Source organism: Diabrotica undecimpunctata, chromosome 1 (genome assembly GCF_040954645.1).
Source record: "Diabrotica undecimpunctata isolate CICGRU chromosome 1, icDiaUnde3, whole genome shotgun sequence".
NCBI lineage: Eukaryota > Metazoa > Arthropoda > Insecta > Coleoptera > Chrysomelidae > Diabrotica > Diabrotica undecimpunctata.
The window spans coordinates 206,704,100-206,726,475 of record NC_092803.1 but is presented as its reverse complement, the minus strand read 5'-3'; the positions used below and the strand labels follow the sequence as shown (position 1 = coordinate 206,726,475).

Below are 22,376 nucleotides of genomic sequence, written 5' to 3'. Positions count from 1 at the left end.
TATTAAAATGATCCTGAATCAAATAATGAGGCTAAAGAGTTTTAAAACGCCTGGTTCTTTGGCTCCGAACCGAGTTCGTGTCCAAAAATATGTCAAGAAGGTGTTACAATCAGTTTTTTGGGATGCTAAAAGAATATTGTTTGTGAATTACTTGCAAACTGGTAAAATAATAAGTTCTGAATATTATTGTATTCTTTTACACCAGCTAAAGAAGAAATTTTTTTTTTTTTCATCAGGACAATGCATCGTGTCACACAAGTTCGAATTGTTGGAGCATCCACCGTATTCACCAAATTTGGTCCCTAGTGACTTTCATATTTGTTTCAATATCCAAAAAAAATTCATGCGTGGAAAGCATTTTTCATCAAATAATGAGGTCATAACAACTTTGGAAGCGTATTCTGTAGCCCTTTCAGGAATGGAATTCATAAATTAGAATCTCGTTGAAACAAGTGCATTGCTGTTTTTAGAAGGCTATACTGAATAATAAAGTGTATTTTAAACCATAAAATAGTGTTTTTCTTGTATAACAGCAAAACTTATTGAAGAGTCTAATATAAGTCCGAATAAATCGATCTAAAAATAACTATATTACATTACTGAAAAATTATTCGAGTACGCTTACCAAATGCGTTGTTTGTAGACGAAAAGTTGATAGCAATTAATAACATTTTTACAGATAAACAAAACATACAACACAGTGCAAAACTATACCTACAAGAGAGACGAATAAAAGACTCACCTTTAAAATGCATCGTCCTTTCGGTTCATTCTCCGCCACTGAAACGTTGTAAAAGCTCTGGTCGAAGATCGGCTCGTTGTCGTTGACGTCATGAATAGTCACTAACACTGTGGCTGACGAAGACAACGGAGGAAACCCGTTATCGGTAGCCACTACCGTCAATTTTGGCACTGGATCAGTTTCACAATCCACGTGAACGCGCGTAGTTACTAAACCACTTCGAGAATCGATACGGAACCATCCCGAATGCGTATCCGGAGTATCCAAAAGAGAATAACTTATCGCACTATTGTTTCCTTCATCTTTGTCGATTGCAAGAACTTGAATAACCGACGTTCCTGGGTCCGAAACTTCCATAACATTTGCGTGGTAAATAGCGTGGTCAAATTCAGGCGCGTTATCGTTTATATCAGTCACCTGAAGATCGATGGTTCTTGTTGCGTGCAGAGGAGGATTTCCGTTGTCAGTTGCTTCTACGTCCAAAGTATAGTTAGGCTTAAGTTCTCTGTCCAGCGGCAAAGAAACAATTACCAAATATATAATGTTATCTCTTGTAGTAAGACCAAAGTGTCCATCTCCTCCAGAAAGTGTTACATTCACATTAGAGTAGTCAGTTTTCGAATCTGGATCATGCACGCTTATTCTGGCTACAAATTCTCCAGGTTGCGCAGATTCACTTATCTTCGGAGTAGCATCGTCACTCAAAAATATCACGTTTATGGTAGGTTGGTTGTCGTTAACATCTGTCACTTTTATCGAAACAAACGCCGTGGCTTCTAAAGGCTGCAAACCATGATCTCTTGCTACTATAACCAACTCATGTAATTCTTTTATTTCAAAATCCAACGGCTTATTGACTGATATAAGACCGGTAGAGGATTCAATGCGAAACATGTTATCTTTGTCACTTTGTCTTCGGTTTATCGAGTATTCAACTTGGCCATTTTCTTCAGAGTCTGCGTCAGTAGCTGTTACTCTCAACACATTTGTCCCAACCGTTGCATTTTCCTGGATCGTAGCAAAATACCTGCTTTGATTAAATACCGGTGGATTATCATTAACATCCTGAATCGTTATGTTTACAGTCATTTCTCCTCGTAAAGGAGGAGTACCTCCATCCAAAGCTTCAATGACTAGACTGTAATCTGCAGTGGTTTCTCTGTCCAAAAACCCATTAATTTGAAGGTCAAGATACAGTACACCATCACGCTCTCTGTGTGAAGACAACCTGAAAGCGTTATTTATATTTCCAGATATTATATTGTACTTCTGAGTATTATACACATCAAGATCCAGATCTCTAGCAGGATGTAACGTCCTCTTCACATCTCTAGGTGTATTTTCAGGAAATTCAATGTTCATAACAGCCATCGGAAACGTCGGCGCATTATCATTCTCATCCAAAACTTTAACAATCACTTTGACATTATCCCCACTCATCGGTATCGCCACCAAGTGGTAACTCGCGCGGGTCTCCCTATCCAGAGGCACTTTAGTCCGAATTTCGCCGGTGTTTTGGTCGATGGAGAGATCGGTTTCGACGGCACTTCCCACGGGCACGATCAAATACGGCGGACCGCTGTTTGGGGACGCCCCGTCGCCAATGAAGCCTATCCTCGTTCCCACTGGCGCTCCTTCTGACACTTCCAAGTCGCGGACGTATTCGTCTGCCGCCGCCGCCAAGATGAGCAGGTTGGCCAGCCACACTACCGCCATCGTCGAGATCATCTTCGTTATCGCTCGCACATCCTAAACAGAAAGTCAGAAATATCAGTCCTAATTAAAACTACAAGATAAATATTAACATACAGACACAAAAGAGTACGCCATATAACATATACATATAATATTATATGGTAAATAACAAAAATATGGAAATAGTATATTACTTTATGAGGCGGAGAAGCATGACTTTTCTTGACGCGCCCGATATTACGCGCCGAACGAAGTCGCTTTTTTGCCGAATAAAGTATACTATTTTTTCTTCAAACGTAGCAATTTTCAACCATAAATAGTACAATTCATACGCTATTTTTACTCGAAATTAACTGTGCCAACTATCAAAGTCGTCTAGATGTTAGAAATTAAAATAATTAAGTCGTCGGTGGGATTTGCGTCTCCCTGGTTACAGTTGTTTGACAGTTGTTTGCAATTATTAAAGACAGCTTATTGTTGTTGCAACCGCAAGCGCAAATTTAGTGCGAAAATGGAAAACATAAACGAAATTGAGTCCGCGGCTAATAATGCAGTAGCACGTTTGGGGCCCTCCAAGTCCGGAATAAAGTATCGGTTAGCGTACAAGCACTTCCAAGAGTGATGCGATACAAGAGGAGTACGGCAAGTTACCGAAGACGTTTTACTGGCACATTTTAATATAATGGAAAATGAAAATAAATGGAAATCTTCTACGATGTGGTCACGATACTCTATGATAAAATCCGAGTTAGTTATTAGAAAAAATATGGATATAAGCAATTTTTTAAAGTTACGTGCCTTTCTGAAAAAAACAAGCGAAGGATATACTGCAAAGAAGTCTAAAGTTTTTACTAAAGACGAGTTTGATAAATTTTTGTTTGAAGCGCCAGATAAGTTGAATTTAGGATTAACGGTAAAAAAAATTATATTGCAAAGCATGTAGTATACTCTACTAAATTATAAAAATATTTCAGATTGTTTTGTTAATTGGAGTTACCGGCGCCTGTCGATGCGACGAAATGGTAAAAATGAAGACTGTGGACATTGAGGATAAAGAAAATGTAATAATTATCAAAATCCCAGACAGTAAAACACAACAAATTAGATCTTTTACGATAATTGGTCAAAACTGCATTAAACTGTATAAAAAGTATGCATCACTGCGGCCTAAAAATTTCACAGAAAACCGATTTTTTATCAAGTACCAAAATGGAAAGTGTTACCGAAGCGTCATGGGAATACATTCGATCAGCGCAGTAGCCCAAAAAGTAGCTAGTTATTTAAATTTAAACGATGCAAGCGCATACACGGGTCACTCTTTACGACGAACTTCAGCAACACTTTTAATTGATGGAGGCGGAAATCTAGAATGACTCAAACGACATGGGGGCTGGAAATCAAGCACGGTTGCCGAAGGATATATAGACATAGATAATTCAATACGAAATACGAACGATAACGCTCAAAAAATTTTAAACCCTCATGATTCGCCAACATCGGGAATGATTGCTGAAAGTTGTTCTCGACCATCAGTATCATCAACAATTACCAATGCGTATCAAGAGTCGGGAACATTTTTGCACGGTTTCAATTTTGAAAATGCCTCATTAACTAATTGTACTTTTAATATTACTATAAATAAAAATGATGTTTAATTGTTGTTAATGACATTTGTATTGTTGCTTTGTGACATGTTTCATATTGTTGCCGTGACAACATTTTTCCCTCCGCCGTAAAGGAATGGGAAAAAAAAACTGCTGCCGGCGGAGACATCAAACTTTGACAGGATCAAGTTAGATAAGTAATGTCATCATTATTTGACGTTTGAAGAAAAAATCTATTTATTATTCAAAAATTGTAAGAAAAATAGTTTATAGCGTTGACATTAATATGGTAATATTCATTGCAATGTAACCCGCTATAAGTTAACTATGTTAAAAAATTGTGTCAACAATTGTCACCACACGCAAAATAAAAATACAGATTATTCTCTAAAATGGAACTAGAAAAAAGTATAACATTGTAATAAACAACCAATAATTTCTACGAATACAACTTTGGCCTAGTAAAGTGTTGTTCTTTTTGGAGACCATTATTAGCAGACCTATGCATGGAAGAATTTGAAACAAATACTATTTACAGACAAGATTCAAAACCAACAATATGGTGGAGGTATGTAAGGGTTGTCTATGTGTCCTCATGGACTCAAAATAAATTCTTAATGAACATCAACGTCAAAAAAGAGTTGATCAAACAGACCATTTTGGCCCTGTTAGTCCCAAAGAATGATATATGATATATAACCAAAGTATACAAAAAATCCACAAACGCAACAAAAAAATATCATTTTCATTATAATTCATTTTGGCTTATTACCATATATAAAATCGACAGCGAAATACGTAATTCTAGAACAGCTTCAGAATCCGATAATGTCCATAACGAACTAACAAAACTTTTGGAAAATAATAAACAAAGCTACTATCAGCTATATACAACAGAGAGCCACAATACCACAAGATGGGAAAATTTGGACATATTTAGATATTACTACCTATAAATATAGCTATAGGCAGATTTAACTGCTTCGAATTTTCTGAAGTCCTAATTTCCAGCGTTTTCTGTCGAAGCAATCTGGCCATTGCAGCTTCAACATCTTCTCTCCAAATCAGTTTGGGTCGTTTTTTTTAAGGTCGGATTCCATTTTTTATCTCTGTTTGCCATCTGCTTTCCTGCAGGTGTCCATACCAGTTTAGTCTTTTAGCTTCAATTGTATCTATTATGTCTAGATCAATTTCCATTTATCTTCGAATATCTTCGTTTCTCACCATATCAAGTCCAGTGATCCGGTGGAGGGGACAACGGCAACATCGTAACCAATAATTTATTTCCATGGCAACCCAATACTTTCTATTATTAATCAAAGAATGAGCTCTTTCGGCTTATAAAGCCATCTTCAGAGCTATGATCGAGTTTTTAAAAAGTGCCACTACTTAGGAGAGATCCATTTTGGTGGAAAAATTCACCATTTTCCATTTAAGATATTACTTTGAAAAAAATGAATAAATGATTGTACACTGGGCTCACAATATCCACAAATATTATATCTGCTGCTTCAACTTCAACAAATGGTCGGATTCCAACACTTGTACCATAACCAAAAAAAATTTGTTTTTTGTTCCATTGCATTGATTTTATTTATTATCTTTTGGTGGTATAGAATGTAGAATCACTGTGGAACGGCTCTTCAAGAGAAATGTACCAAAGGAGGCTAGCACAGAAGATACACATTCTACTTGTATGTGTGTTTCTTGTTTTGATATAAAAAAATCTATACTTGACTTGGTGTTTCTCGTTGGTTGGATCCAGGTATATTTATCTGTTATTAATTAATGTTAGCCATTGATTAACTGTTCTCCATTTTCATTTGTTTTGTCATTCCCGTATTTTACTATGACTTTTTCTAATGTTTTTTCTCTGACCAAGCATTAAAATCTCCCAACAGCATAATTTCTTTACGGCTACTTATATTATCAAGAAGTTCTATTAGATTTTCATGGAATATTAGTTTTTAATGTTAAATTGATAATTATTATATTTTGTAAATAATTTAATTTTAATATTAGAACCAATACTCGTAGATTAAAATTTTGAGAAACCATTTTTCTTACTATTGACGCTAGTGTTTTCGCAGTTGTTTCCCTTCTATCGCGAGGTCCTACAGTAAAAGATTTAGCAATCGTTTATGCCTCCAAAGCACTATGCAGAGCCGGAACAAAATATTCTACTATAGAGAGAGAATTATTAGCTATTGTATGGGCAGCCATATATTTTAGACCACATCTTTTTGGCCGCAAGTTCACTTTTATTACTGATCGTCGGCCACTCATATGGATTTTTTCGATAAAAGATCTCGGAAGCCGCTTAGCGTGTTGGCATCTAAAACTGTAAGAATTCAATTATAAAATAGAATATTTTAAATTAAATTTGAATCTCTTTTTGATCTCTCTTTTTTCCTTAAAAATCATCTCTCCCTTCAGTCCTGGCCCTCCGACCTCCGAAGGGATTGTAGTAAACATCGTGATGTCCATCGTATTGTATTGTCGTATTGTCCATCTAAAAAGATCTCTGGTCATTTCTTTTAACTCAAGCATAGGTCTCAAGCATAGCTCGACAAGCTTTCGTAAAATTTAAGAAGGTACTGACTTGTTCAGAGTTCGATCTTCAACTGAGACTAAGGTTTACTAAGTGCTACGTGTGGTCAGTGCTGCTATATGGCGTAGAGGGCTGGACACTCAAAACGAGGGATATAAACAGATTAGAAGCTTTCGAAATGTGGCTCTATCGCCGTATCCTAAAAATACCATGGACAGCGAAAATCACAAATATAGATGTCCTTAAAAGAATAAACCAAGAACGCCAACTTTTCGAAACCATCAAGAAAAGGAAAACGGCGTATCTAGGTCACATCATGCGAAATGAAAAATACCAGTTCCTCCAACTTATAATCGAGGGTAAAATTGAAGGCAAGAGAGGAATGGGACGCAAGAAAATGTCCTGGCTCCGAAACATAAGGCAATGGACAGGGATTAACGACATACAATCTCTGATACATATTGCAAGAAATAGAGAATTAATGGAAAATGTGATCGCTAACATCCATTAGTGGATTTGCATCTAAAGAAGAAGAAGGTCTTTTGCATATTTCTGTAATTTGGTCAATCCATCTTGTTGGGGATCTTCTTCGTGATCTTTGGCGTTCTATCTTTCCTTGAATAATAAGTCTTTCCATATTTACTGTGTTTGCTCTCATAACATGTCCAAAGTATTTTAATTGTTAGAGATAGACTTTCCTGGAGAGCTGTTTGCTGAACTTTAGTTTATTTAAATTTGAATTATTTGTCCAATGGTCGGTCTACGAAACTCATAACATTCTTCTCCAACAGAACATTTCAGTGGTGTCTATCTTTTTTCTTTCCACTTGCCGTAGAGTAAGATTCATATGTGTATGTCAGTATTGGGAACAGTAAGCTCATTTGTAGAGTTCGTGAAAGTTGAGAGTCCTTCCATATTTTGGCTATCTTTCCTACGGCTATATTTGCTAGTTTTATTTCTTCCTGTAGTGATCCTGTGTTTGTGATTGTGTTTGTAATTGAAGGAGCATTAAATCCCAATGATCTAGAAATGCAATTTTCACATAATAGATACTTTAATAATTCTCTCCTTGATGTGCTCACAGCTTCTAAGGTTTTCTTTTAAGTCTTTTTTATCAATAATAATACCCCTGCTTGATTTTCTTGTTATTTTAAAAATTTTCTGAAGTTTAAAATAACACTTTTTCACTATGGAAGTTAGAATTTATATTTGCTATTTTAATTTTTGAACTTGTTGCTCTAAACAAATCAATCGATCTGCGTTGATACCAATCACGTAGATTCTTCTCAAGCATCTCAAGCAAGAATTCTACCTTCGGCCAACAGATCTTCTTTCTTAAATCTTTGCTTGCATTATAAGTCAAACTTTCATATTTTGGTCCCCTTTTCACGTGGCATAGGTATTCCAGTTTCACTGTAATAAGTTCAAAATGTTGTGCTTACTAAGAAAGATATAATGAAACTACATTTTCGCCGGCTGTGACAGCACTTTAAATCATAGAACTAATAAAAGTCCTTTCAATTAATAAACTTAATTCACTGATAGATATCTTTACGCGTTTCATTGATACACGACAATGTTCAGTATATACGATGAACACTTTATAGATCTTCCACAAAATAGCTGCATGATATATCTCACTTATCTCCAATTTTAACAACATAAAAACTATCGTGGAAGCAAATCACCATTGATAAAACGTACAAGAGATAAAAAAAAGCTATAAAATTACCTAACGATATTGTTATTCACATTCACATTAAATATTCTTTGTTTATCACTTTATTACAGAAATAAAATAAAACAATGAACGAATGACAAAAGAATTGTATTCCCAGCGATCATTATCAATACCTTTTAAAGATAGAAAATGTGCAGAAACATTCACAGGCCCAGGTAATCCAATTGTCACAGTTGACTTGAACATAATGCCGGAGATATGCAGGTAGATTGTGATCCTTTTTCTAGATCTTAAAATAAATACGGTTGAGTTAAAGTGGCTAGGAAATTAGGGAGTTTGAATCCGGTGTATGAATTTCGGTAATTCTTATGCGTTTCACGAAGCATGTAAAATTATATTTTTTCGAGAGGTCTTGAAATCTAGAAAGATAATCGCACAAGCATTACATTTAAATTGTGTAGGTAACTTGTTCCCAAAGCAAAGTTATATTCATAGAAAATTAAATGAATATTTTACCGATAGAGACTAGACTTTTATGGTAAATAATTGCCGATAACAATTTTTAGTTTATTTAGCTCAATATTCAGATGATTATGAAGTCAATTGTTATTTTATATGAGAAGGCAATAAAATACCAATAAAAGGCCATTCAGAAAAAATAAAATACACAGAAAAAAAAAACGAGATGCAATAAAACACCTAAAAAATAATAAATCTCCAGGAAGTGATGGTATACCCGCGGAACTTATTACATGTGGAGGTGCTACTCTGACTAATCATATATATAAAATTATACTGAGTGCCTGGAGTAAGGAACAAATCCCAGAAGAGTGGTGTATTGGGATCGTTTGCCCGCTATACAAAAAGGGCGATAAATTGGAATGTAGAAACTATAGGGGAATAAACCTCCTTAATACAGCATACAAAATATTTTCGAGTATTTTATATGGTCGCCTAAGTGCATATTCAGAGGAGCTTCTTGGCGAATATCAAAGTGGTTTTAGGCCTGGTCGATCAACAACAGACCAGATCTTTGTGCTAAGGCAAATACGGGAAAAAAAATAAATTCAATATCGACACATACCAACTTTTCGCAGATTTTAAATCGGCCTATGAGAGTGTCCTAAGGAATAAATTTAAAAAAAATTAAACTGATAAGATTGGTTAAGGCTACAATGCGTAAAGTTGTTTGCAAAGTCGAAATATAGGGCGAACAATCAGAGGTATTTGTTGGGTTGCGACAGGGAAATGCGCTGGCGTGTCTCTTTTTCAACATAGCTCTGGAAAAGGCGGTCAGGGATGCCCAAATAGACAACAGAGGAAACATTTTTAATAAATCATCCCAAATTTTGGCATATGCAGATGCAAAAAACAAAAATAACAATATACAAAACTCTTATACAACCAGTGTTGATATATGGGTCGGACACATGGACCATTTCCAAGGCAGATGAAAATCTCCTGATTATATTTGAACGAAGAATCCTGAGAAGAATATTCGGTGGCATCTGTGAAAATGGTGTTTGGAGAAGTAGGTACAACTACGAGATATATCACAGATATAAACATATATTTGGTGGTAAAGACGAAGTATGTCTTATAAAAATAGGAAGACTAAGATGGGCAGTACATCTGGCAAGATCACAGCAGAACAACCCTCCTAGAAGAATCCTTATGTCACAACCTGTGGGAAGTAGAAGTAGGGGTAGGAAAAAAATCTGATGGAGGGATGGTGTAGATGAGGATGGTAGACAAATAGGCGCAGCAAACTGGCAACAGTTGGCAATGGATAGAACTGACTGGCGTAATAGACTTGGGAAGGTCAAGGCTCTTTTATAGCGCTGTAGCACCAATGATGATGATGAGGTAACTTGTTCCCAAAGCAAAGTTATATTCATAGAAAATTAAATGAATATTTTACCGATAGAGACTAGACTTCTAGACTATGGTAAATAATTGCCGATAACAATTTTTAGTTTATTTAGTTCAATATTCAGATGGTTATGAAGTCAATTGTTATTTTATATGAGAAAGCAATAAAATACCAATAAAAGGCCATTCAGAAAAAATAAAAAAAGGAAGGAAATAAATACATTATAAAAACATTAAAACAACTAATACACTGTGAGCTTTTTCGTCCAAAACCATACTCAACAACATACAGGAAAGATCTAAGAACTGTGTTAAACATGCAGAAGAAAATACTGTTAGAATCAGAATAAAAGGTGAAGAAAAAAACCTTAAGCTTAGTCCAGTACCAAAGCTACTGAGTAATGGCCACCCCTGGTAAAGGGTTAACATATATCTAAATAAAACTTTGAGAAAGTGGAAAAGTAAAAGTGGAAGAGTAGAATACTCTTTATACACTTTACTCTGCTACTGGTCAAGTGGATGTAGTCCAGGACAAACAATCTAGAATTTATGGCTAAAAGGTTGCTTAAAGAAAATGTAGAACGAAGCTTATCCGTAAATCGCACAAAAACTCAAAAGATGTGCATTGTGAACCCAAGAGAAAAGCTAACCATAGATAAAAATAATATAAATGTTTATATCATATTTAGGCATAACATTGAGTTATAGTGGCTGTCCTGGTAAGGAAATAGAAGAAAGGATTATTAGAGGAAGGAAAAATGTCGTATGAATGAATTTCTGGCAAAGGCCCGCTAGAAAATTAAACCGAAAAACATCTAATGACAAAATCTTACAAAGTATGAGAGTCTCAATAGCTACAGAATACAGATTATTTGGTATGTATTGTATGGTCCAAAGAATGGATGAGTTTAAAATTTATTCTCAGTTGTTTTTCTAAAGCTATGACAATAGCTATAGTTGAATTGAATTGCAAATGGATGTTTGTATACGATGCGTATTTTTTAAATAAGCACATGTTTGAAATTACGTCGACAAAGCGCATGGTGTCCTGATCATGGAACATTCCTTCGCCAGGAATGGAACAGTTGGACCATACTGTAAAAACCAAACACACGACAAGTATATTACATATAGATTATTTAAGGGTGTGTAATTTACAAAGAATGAAATACTTAATACTATAATCTGATTTTGACTCATTTTTTATCGGTTTTCACATACTTCTTTAAAGATTTTCTGAAAATATGCTGATTAAATCGAAGAAAAATCAATGGAAAAAATCAAATGACGTTTACGGCAAAAACAAGTACCTATCCCAAAATTTCTTTAAAGAACGCTCAAAAATTATATTCCTGGTGACCTATAGCTTACTTGGATATCCAGCCAAAGCCACAAAGCTGGTTGAATACGGGTTTCTAACATAAAATGTTTGTATTTTCCAAAACTGTTATGTAAATTTTAATATACTAAGTGTAACTTTTCTAAAATAAAGATATACCACCCCGCTAATAACCCTATGAGTTGATGCGGTAAAAAAATACAATTTTTACAGTAAAATTTTACATTGTAAAATTTTTCCTCACTAAAATTTAACTCACTACAACCAACTTAAGCTACTTTTGTACAGATTTTAATTGGAATATTATTTGAAACCATAGTAATATCACAGATCTCTTGTTTAAATTAAAAATAATAATACACTGAAAAGTTAAACCAAAACTATATTTTTTCGTATGTTTCGGAATTACAAATGGTAAATATATTAACTAGTTTCAAATTTTTTGTCCTAAGTATATCCATCCCATCTAGTATGAACACCTACTTCACATTCAATATTTCTATTTTCAACTTAACTGACTTAACATTTTGTATAAACATATAACTCATTTTTGATATTTATAGCACTATCTTGTTCAAGCAAGAAGTAAATAAAACCAAAACCAATATACATGTTAATTCGAATAATTGCATATATATCATATCTATTTAAAAGGTTCCAATTTTATAATGGAACGGTGGACGATGTCTGAAAATAAGGAACCAAATTACATTAGAGATTTTATCACATAAAAAGTATTTAGAATGTGAACTGCAACATTTTATGTAATTATTTTTGTCATGTTTTAATCTTTTCTATTCCAAAGATTATTTGTTACTTGTTCCGGTATCAAACTTCTTCTTCTTTTTCTTGTAATGGCTGTCTCTCCTCTAAGGAAACTCATTTTGCTACCTTGGATTCTAGAGTAGTCTCTCTACGGTCTACGGCATTATCTAGTTTCAAATCCATATAAGAGAGTAGCTGTGGTCATTGTTTAATTAAGATTTAACATTATATTATTTTATAGATAGTTATACATTGAGAAAACAAAAATAGAAAGAAATAGATAAAGAACAACTTAAGGGAAGAAAAAGAAAAACCTAGTTTTGAAAATCTACTTCCTATCTAATTTTCTTATGACTTTTTATATAGATTTCGATTCTTTTTATTTTTTCCTAACTTCGTTTAAGCACCATTTCTTTATTCCTTAAGTTATTTCTTAAAGTTTTTTAAAGTATTTAAATAGCAGTAGCTCTATACCATATTCCTCCAATTTGTACTAGAAATTCTTTTCATCTTTCAACACGTTTTTTTTATTGATTTTGATCTAAATATATATTTTCTTTTCTTATCATGAAGCTGTCTATTTAAAAATGATTCTTACGGTCTGGAAAAGGAAATATGGCGCTTCGTAAGAGGTCAAAGAACGGAGGTAAAGGAACTAATAGAACCATAACACATAGAAAAGGATACTTGGATTGACTACCTAAAAAACGCTCTATGCAGAGGAAGAACAAACGACGCTAGAACCGGAAACATCAGAAATTACCACCAATAAAGAACTTAATATAAATGTACAGGAAGTTCGAACTGTTCCATAGAGGTATTAATCCGCCAATGAATAAGCAGAATTGCTTATAAAGAGAATGAAGGAGAAGAATAAAAAGCTACTAAGATACGCAGACAATTTCATTTCTTAGCGACGGATAGAGAATTACGACAAATAAAGAAGAGTTACCATTTCTAGTTAAAACAAAACAAAGTAAAAACATTAATGACGACATATACTTTTGATCTACAGTATAATGAAGACAGAAGAAATAAAAAGAAGAACGATGTTAACATGGTTTTTGTTTGGTACACTCAATTACATATTTAAAATTATGAAATATTCGGTAAGAGCAAAGTTTTCTGCTGGTGCATTCTTTCCATTTTTATCTATCTATGTAAAACATGAACAATATTATGTATCTAAAACAGAAACATTAAAAATAAGACTGAGAGATAGAAGGGAAAATACATACACAAAATGTCCACAGTTGCTATCAATCAAATAGCAAAACCGGATTGAAACAAATTCGGGTACACTATTAGAAAAAAGAAAGTAGACAGAGCTCGGAATAATCTTCAACACATTAAAGAAATTGGGGGCTTTGAAGTAGTAAATAGTTTTATATACTTGGGGTCCCTAATAACAAATGACAGAGGGTGTGACAGAGAGATACGTAGAAGGTTGACTATTGCTAGAATAGCTATGATCAAACTAGTAGCAATTTGGAAAAATTCTAGGATAACAATACACACAAAACTAAGGCTGGTAAGGGCGCTCATTTTTCCCATAGCCACATATGCATCCGAAACGTGGACCTTAAAGAAAGAGAATAAAAATAAACTGGACGCTTTTGAAATGTGGGTATACCGCCGCATGTTGAGAATATCCTGGATTGATCATCGCACTAACATATCAATATTAGAACAACTTAAAGTAAAGGAGAGATTGCTTAAACAAATACAACAGAGATATTTGCAGTATTTTTGACACATAGCTAGAAGAACAGGTACGATGGAAAAACTGATAGTCGAGGGTAGAGTTAAAGGAAAGAGATCTAGGGGAAGAGCTCCAAGCCGTTGGGTAGATCAAATAAAAATACTGATTAACCAAGGGTTACATGAAGCTGTACAACTAGCCCAGGACAGAGAAGAATGGAGAGAAATCGTGAAAAAACTGTAAAGGTCTGATGGTATCACCACACCCCAAAAGGGATTAGGACTAAGGAGAAGGATTAAAAAAAAAGTCAGTCAATGAATAAGGTTGCTATATATTGAAGACCATAGACGCAGGTTCTGTAAGCCATGTTATAGATAAATTTGAGTTCACTGGTTTAATAAACAATCAACCAACACTCAAGATCAATCAAAAAATTTGGTGAGACTCTATTTTGCGTATCTGAAAAGCAAAATCTGCGGAAAACGTCGCTGTTGTCCGTGAGAGTGTGCAGGACAATCCGAGGCAGTTAATTTCACGTCGTTCACAAGAACTCGGCCATTCACGGACCACAACTTTTGCACTGCGGCTTGGGCCTGTATCCGTACAAAATTCAGTTGATCCAGAAGCTGCATGTAAACTATGTATACTCGCTAAAATTCTGTAGCAGTTGGAAACTGACCATATTTCTTTGACAACACGTTAACCAGACCATCATAGTCAACAGCGAGCGCTATAGGTCGGCGATTACCAACTTATTTTGGCCTGAATTAAATGACATGCACATTGGACATTCTGTACCAGAGTTTTGAGAGCTTGGTCATCTCACGTGGTGATGATATGAACTAGACACCGAGGTCGTTCGATTTGACCCTGCTTATGGAATTTTCTTAAGTCGTACAATGAAATATCTTGAACACCAAAACAAAGTAGAAATTTTTGCTAATTTGTCATAATATAAATTACCAATAAAACTAAACAAGCCATTAGCAAATGGCCTCGATTAATAAATTTTCGTAAACTTTATGATTGATTCCCTTTCATCGCACACCGTCCAATTATTCGCCATTTAAAAATTTAAATATGTAAACCGCCAATAATTTAATCCAACGTGTTAATATTTTTTAATTGGCTGTCAATGAGTGATTTATATGTCATTAAGGAGTTTAAAGCTAGCATTTCTTTAAATAAACATTTCGTTGAATAACGATCCTCCGATACGTACGGCTCTATCGCGGCTCCGTTACCTATCTCTAGATTAAAAAGCTTTCAAAAATGTTTTATTGATTGTAATAACACATACCGAACGTTTTTATACCTATCGGAATTAATTTGGAAGGCTTAGCAGCGAGAGGTTAGTGAATACAGGTCATATGTGGCTTGATATTAGTAATTGATTTTATATTGAGGATCAATTGCGCAATATTTTAGTTATATATTATCAAAAACTGGTGTACAATCAAAATATTTTATGTTTATGAGTACCGTTTATTTTATCGGTTTATATTCATAAGTTAAAGTCTATTTGTTTGCAACTGGAAGCTCATTACAAATGAAAATTTTCAAATGATGCTGAGGGTTACCGTCAAAGCTATAAACCATTGCCGTACGGATGCAGGTGAAACCAACAAGATTTTTTTGAAAAATTTGGAGTTAGTTGAGTTAAGTTTACTTTAAAAAAAGATCTCATGAAATTAAAAACTCTTGGAAAGATTCGAACGTAGATTTGAGGTTCGAATCGGTTTGTAAATGCCCCTTTGTCCGCTTCTGGTCGATCGACGATGATAGGTATAATAAAAGGTTGAAGTTGTGGAGTAAAAGTGTTGATTTATTGACAGCTACTGGTAATTACCCAATATGATGTTCGTTAGGTAACTACTCATAATTGACTGTGTTCAAATGAGCTCAAATCCCCAATTTATAATCTCACAAATATTTCATACGTAGCACATAGGTTATTGCTTCCTATCATACCATACCAACAAACTTTGCTTACCCTATAATTTAATCTGCGCCTTAATTGCGACACTTAAGAAGTTCAATTAGAAACAATATATTATTCGACAATTCGTTAACAAGTGAATGGACTTTAATTATTAAAATATTACTCGATATCATTTTCACAATGTCACTTATACACGGTGAAACTATAATAGATTAAGAAATTAAGAATAATGTGAGATTACAAACTAAGGGGTTAATTTGTGATTGAACACTCTTAAGTAACGCTAATAATAATAAGAAAATAAAAAGTACGAATTTTGTAAAATTTATATCTAAGGCAGATAATTATTTGTATTTTCTTTCCGCACTTTTCTCACGAAGCAACTTTTCTCTTTTAATAGTAGTACTATTTTTGTATTTATAAGGCATATCTATATATACTATTACATTCATCTAATAGTTTGTCTCAGTAGGGGATAATTCTTTATTATTGACTGACGAATTTGACAAACCATCTTTGGGGCATCTCCCTATCTGCCGACCGAGTAAGTGAAAGTTTTGACGAATTTGATACCTTCCGTGTAATCAGTTAACAGTTCAGTCCATGGGTTAAAATGGCATTATTGTTTGAATTTGTTGCTGCTAAACTTAAAAACGGTGCGTATTCTATGAGAGAAAAAACTATTGTGTTAAATCTTCTTAACTCCCTTGTTCATCAATAACCTTTCATTACGGTTAATATTGTAGTCACTATGTGATCTGGTATGATAGGTGTTAGTGAAAGAACCATTTACAGATTTTTAAAATACATGAACGAAAACAACCAATGGAAATTGACGAGTTTCATAGAACCGTCCTTCGGAGAAAAGTTCATTCGTTTAAACAAAGAGTATCCTACATTGGATACAATATGCAAGGCAATGAGAGATAATAATTTTCAAGTAAAACCATATATGTTTTATAGACCTGACAAAGGCTTTCGATCGCACCCAAGTCCAAGACGTCTTACACCTACTGTATAAAAGAAACATACCAATCAATATTAGACAAACCATCGAAAACATCTACTTACATAATCGATTACAGGCAAAGATAAATGGAAAACTAACACAATGTATACCAGTACAAAGCGGTATCAGCAACAGCCAAGAAATACAATATGATAATATCAGATGTTAAAGAAGAAGTACGACAACAAAGCTTAAGAGCAAGTAAAGCGGCGGGATCTGTTAATGACACAATCTGGAAGAACAAACACCTAAGACAAGACACAAAATCAATAATCTATAAAGCAGCAAATTTACAAGTAAAACCATATAAATCTAAAATCAGTCATCGGTTATATTATTAGTAAACAAAAATCTGTATTGCAGTGGAATGATGTAAGAGTTCTCCGAAGAGCGAAAATTTTGTTCCCACTTAAGATAATACACGGAGACCAAAACCTAGAAGACAAGCAAGACTTGCAGACAGTGGACACTCCGAAGTACAACTTCAATACTTTTATAAAAATGATAGTACTAAACAGCTATACCAACGACGACTGGATGAATAACTACGAGAAATAGAGAGACAAACATTTTCAGATATTTACGAGAATATTATTGCTAGTTTACACCAGGCCTCTAAGGAGACACTCAGGACACAGCAAAACAAAATTAGTAACAAAATATGGTGCAACGAAGAAATCAAATATATGGTAAAACAGAAAAAAGAACAGCATCTAAAATGCCTAAATACAAAAAATACTGAAGACCATCAAGCTTACAAAGAAACCGATAGACAACTACGAAAAATGATAAAACAAGAAAAGAATAAAACATGGGATCAGAAATGTCAAGAAATCAATACATACATCGGAGGGAAGCAATGTACAGAGGTATGGAATTTTATACAATCAGTAAAAAATACAGGAAAAGACAAAGCACACATACACACCATAAAACCAAGATAATGGAGAGATCACTATGAAACCTTGCTGACAGAGACAAGACAAGAATTCCTAGCGAACTCCCCAACACAGTCAGTACATATACAAGGAGAGGAAGCGAGGCTAGACATCGAAACAGTAAGGAAGGCTGTAGTGACCCTGAAGAATGGTAAATCCGCTGGACCTGAGGGAATCTATGCTGAAATGCTTATGAATGGAACTCATAAACTATTTGAAAAATTAACTTATGTGATCAATCAGTGCCTAAATGGACACCCAGTACCAGAACAATGGAGAACGGCATACATGTCCTCAATACACAAAAAGGGGGACAAAAGGAATTGTAATAATTATAGAGGTATATCGATAACCAGCACCCTGAGCAGACTGTATGGACGAATTTTGAGAAATATGATCGAGGAAGAATATCAGCACAATGAAGAAGAAGAACAAAGCGGGTTCCGTGCAGGAAGATCGTGCACCGATAGCGTATTTTGTCTTAAACAAATAATAGAAAAAAGATCGGCTAAGAATCTAGAAACTCATATTACTTTTGTAGACCTGCAAAAAGCATATGACAACATCCCCTTAACAAAATTGTGGACAACGTTGAAAAGATCTAACATCAACCACACATTGATAAATGCTGTACAAGAACCATATAGAGACTCAAAGGCACAGATAAAAACAGGAAAATATCTAACGGAAGAATTCCTGGTTACAAAAGGCTTGCGACAGGGATGCTGTATCTCACCAACCTTATTCAAGATATATGTTGCAGCAGCATTGGAAAGATGGAAAAGAAAGTTGCATAGAATGGGTATAGAGCTTAGCAATGAATGTATATATACACTCCAGTTTGCTGATGACCAGGTAGTACTAGCGACCGACAGGGAAGACATGCAGCGGTATCAGACAGTCATAGTTACAGACTGGGGAATAAATAAATCCAAATATTATGTTATGCAGACGACGTCGCATTAATCGCAGAGACAGAAGACGAGCTCCAAAGATTAACACATATCTTCAATATAATTGCCAAGAAATACAATATGATAATATCAACAGAAAAAACCAAATGTATGACAACATCTAAATACCCACTACGATGTAAAATCGGAATTGATGGGAAAACAATAAAGCAGGAAGCAAGGTTTAGATATCTGGGAATAGATATAGCTAGTTACGGTGATGTTGAAGAATAAGTACGACAACAAAGCTTAAAAGCAAGTAAGGCGGCGGGATCTCTTAATGACACAATCTGGAAGAACAAACACCTAAGACAAGACACAAAAACAATACTCTATAAAGCAGCAATTAGACCTATATTAACATACACGGCGGAGACAAGGCCTGATACATCTACTCATACTCATATATCATACTCCGACGAATATCAGGGAAAAGTCTGTAGGATAGGGAGAGAAGCGAAAACATAAGAAGAGCATGAAATATAGAAAACCTAAATGGATGGGTGACAAAACGGAAACAGAAGTGGAACGAACACATTAGTAGACTAGCAGAGGATAGAAAAATACGAATTGCACGAGATAAGTCACCAAATGGACGAAGAAGTATTGGCAGACCAGGAAAAGATAGTGCGATAATTTAAACAATTTAGGAGACTAATATTGAAGAAGAAACAGGTTTTAAAGCCTACATACAAGAAGGAAGAAGAAGAAAAAGAAGTTAAACCATAAAATTGTAAAAATTCTTTATTATTTAAGATATTGGACGCGTTTCAACATCTCTGTCATCCTCAGCTATAAATTTAGAAGAAGGTCAGTAAATCTGAAGTGCACACAAGAATACACGACTTTAAAAAAGAACCCAGTGGATAGAAATTATTTAATGTAAAAATTTGCTACTTACGAAAGATAATAATTGTCCTAATTTTGGCTGAGATAAGTTATGGAAATTACTTAAAGAAATCGTTTTTTGCTATGAAAATAAAAAAAAAACAGACATCATTCTGAATTGGTATAAGGTTGAATGCTCGAATAAATGAACTTTGATCAAATGAAAGGCAGATATCGAGCACAGTTTTATTAATTAATTCTTGCCCAAATACTTTCGCTTCCAAGTGCATCTTCAGGGGCATTTCGTCAAATTTGGCCTATCCAACAATCTGTTAAGAATGTCATAAACATAAAATTGTACATACACTACACGACACAAGGACAAACAGTTTAAAAATTTTAACGTCATTTTTTGTGGTTCCTCTGTGTATAACTTCTTTCAATGGTCAACCCATGCATTCTTTTTGATGTGTTTCGAACTACTAATTCCTTCCAGCACCATATTTCTTTTTGTAAACGATAAAAATTAAATTCTTCTTTTGAGAAGCGTTTCCAGTGCTCGTTTTTAATTATTCTTACAAATGCATGTGTTTCATTTCTTATTCTCTTGTAATCTTTGTATGCTTGCTGTATATCTTGCTTATATCTATGAAATTAACACCAACATAGTAAAAGTTGATAAAGCTATAAGACCTCTTAATATTTATAAAATTATGGATGCTATCATTTGGCTGTAAAAAGTGACGATGAATAGAGAGAAACAAAAGAAAAATGGAAATAAAGAAAATTGATGTATTGAGGCATAGGATATGAGGCGATGATTTCAAGGACAAGAGGAATTAGAAATGAAAAATCAGGGAGCAAATGGGAATATAATCCACAACAATGAAGTCCATCTAATACAATCCATACAACGAAAACATCGCAAATGGTACGAGCATGTGCAGCGAAAAGAAAACTACAGTATCAATATGAGTAGTAGATAGCTACAGGAAGCCAGAAGAGAGGAAAACGCATATACGGAGGAAGTAAGAGAGCCAATTAGTTTCAAAGATTATAAAAAACAACGAAAAAGTGGAAATTGGACATCGAACAAAGTCTAAAGACGTTCTGAATCTATTACAGTATTACTTTATACATTTGTTTATTTTCTGTCAGTTTTTTCATACCTAGATTTTGCTTGTTACTAGTATTTTTTTAATTCGAGTTAATCATCATCTTTTCTGGTAAAAGGATGTAGTCAATTTTGATTTTACTTGTATATTAGAACTAATTCAAGTACAACTTTTAAGAAATTTGTGACTAAAGAACCAGCTTGTGAGAAATAAGTTCCTCTCTTCCCGACAATTCATTAACCTATCTTCGTGTGGTATTGTACAATAATTGTTGATTGTTTTTTTACTTGTTAGAAAATTAAAATAACTAAAATCAAGCGAGTAGACTACTGTTATTGTGTTTTTTCTGTTTTCTAAGCGTTGGGAGGGTGTCAGATAATCGTGTAATCAATTGAACTGAAAGAAGCCTCAATAAAATCATTTTTATTTACATAATACCTTTACAAACATTAATCTTAGTGCAACCAAGTTCTAACAATATCTGTAACTTTCGAACGCAATGTTTTGGCAAGTAGGTACCGAGAATTAGACTACTAATGAACGGATAAATAAACGCCATTAAAAATAATCTGCAACTTTCCATTCCTATTTAAAAACGTAACTTAAGTCTCCTCCTTGTTATGAAAATTAACCTGTCTTTCCGATTTTTCATATTATTTAAGTAAATTTTCAAATTCTCATCCCGTATATCTCTACCTCATAAAAAAACCTTTTTAGAACGCAAATATGATATTCCCATTAATATTTAAATCCCACAAATTAAACCTGCCGCAGTTAAACAAAATTTGAATACATCCTCGATCCGCCTCTCGAAATTAACTCCGAGAAACCCGCCCCCAAAGGAGGGTTCGAAAAAAACCTCCTCGAGATCATCCCTAAGAGATAGACTCGCTAATAAGCAGAACAAAACCGCTACTATCTTCTCTGAAAACATGCTCCGCAACTTCTTCGGTCACTCACTAAAAATGTTTGTAATGGTTCCCCAATTTACCAGATTCTTTGAAGGTGCCGATCTTTGGGAATCTGTCGAAACCTCAACAGCTTCGGGTGTTACGAGTATTTACCCAAACAGTACGACCCTGAGCGTAAAAACTAGCGGATTGATGCTCGGTGCGTTTTTTAGGTTATGTTTATGTATATGAGCGTATATTGATTATTATCGATCTTTATATCACGGGATACGGATATTTTTGAAAGAAAAACGAAAGGAATATTGGTACTTCAATACCCGAAAGCTGTGGTCCCTTTTTTTGTAATATATATTTAATGTGATAATTTATGCAAGATGCGTGAATGTTTTTATGTTTAGCGCAATTTGTTTACAATTCTTAAGATCCTAGGGAACCCAACCAACTATAGCGTAAAGATTTTGAATAGTACCTCAATTCTAGATTTTTAGAGAATAGTAGATTGACGAACCTGTGAGTGAAATATCTTCTTAGAGACTGTTGGGTAAGAGTAATCCAAAAAAGCACAACATTAGCAACACACACATATACAAACTAGTAGTACCACTATTTCAATTTAATCCAGATTGTATGAGTTTAAAATCGAGGTAGGGAGCAAGTTTTCGGTTCACCACAAAAACAAGGTTGACTTTCGCGGACGCAAGTACTCGCGGCGTACTCTCGTTGTCGGTT

General features: G+C 34.4%; 1 protein-coding gene across 1 annotated transcript; it reads right to left on the bottom strand.

Moving 5' to 3' along the window:
* Window positions 1-92: 92 nt before the first annotated feature.
* On the bottom strand, window positions 93-22,376 carry LOC140437233 (protein dachsous-like). Its single transcript, XM_072526620.1, has 3 exons — window positions 22,156-22,376; window positions 743-2,491; window positions 93-125 (listed from the first exon to the last, which is right to left on the bottom strand). Exons 2-3 carry the CDS (start codon window positions 2,468-2,470, stop codon window positions 93-95), a joined length of 1,761 nt encoding a protein of 586 aa, XP_072382721.1. The 5' UTR covers window positions 2,471-2,491; window positions 22,156-22,376.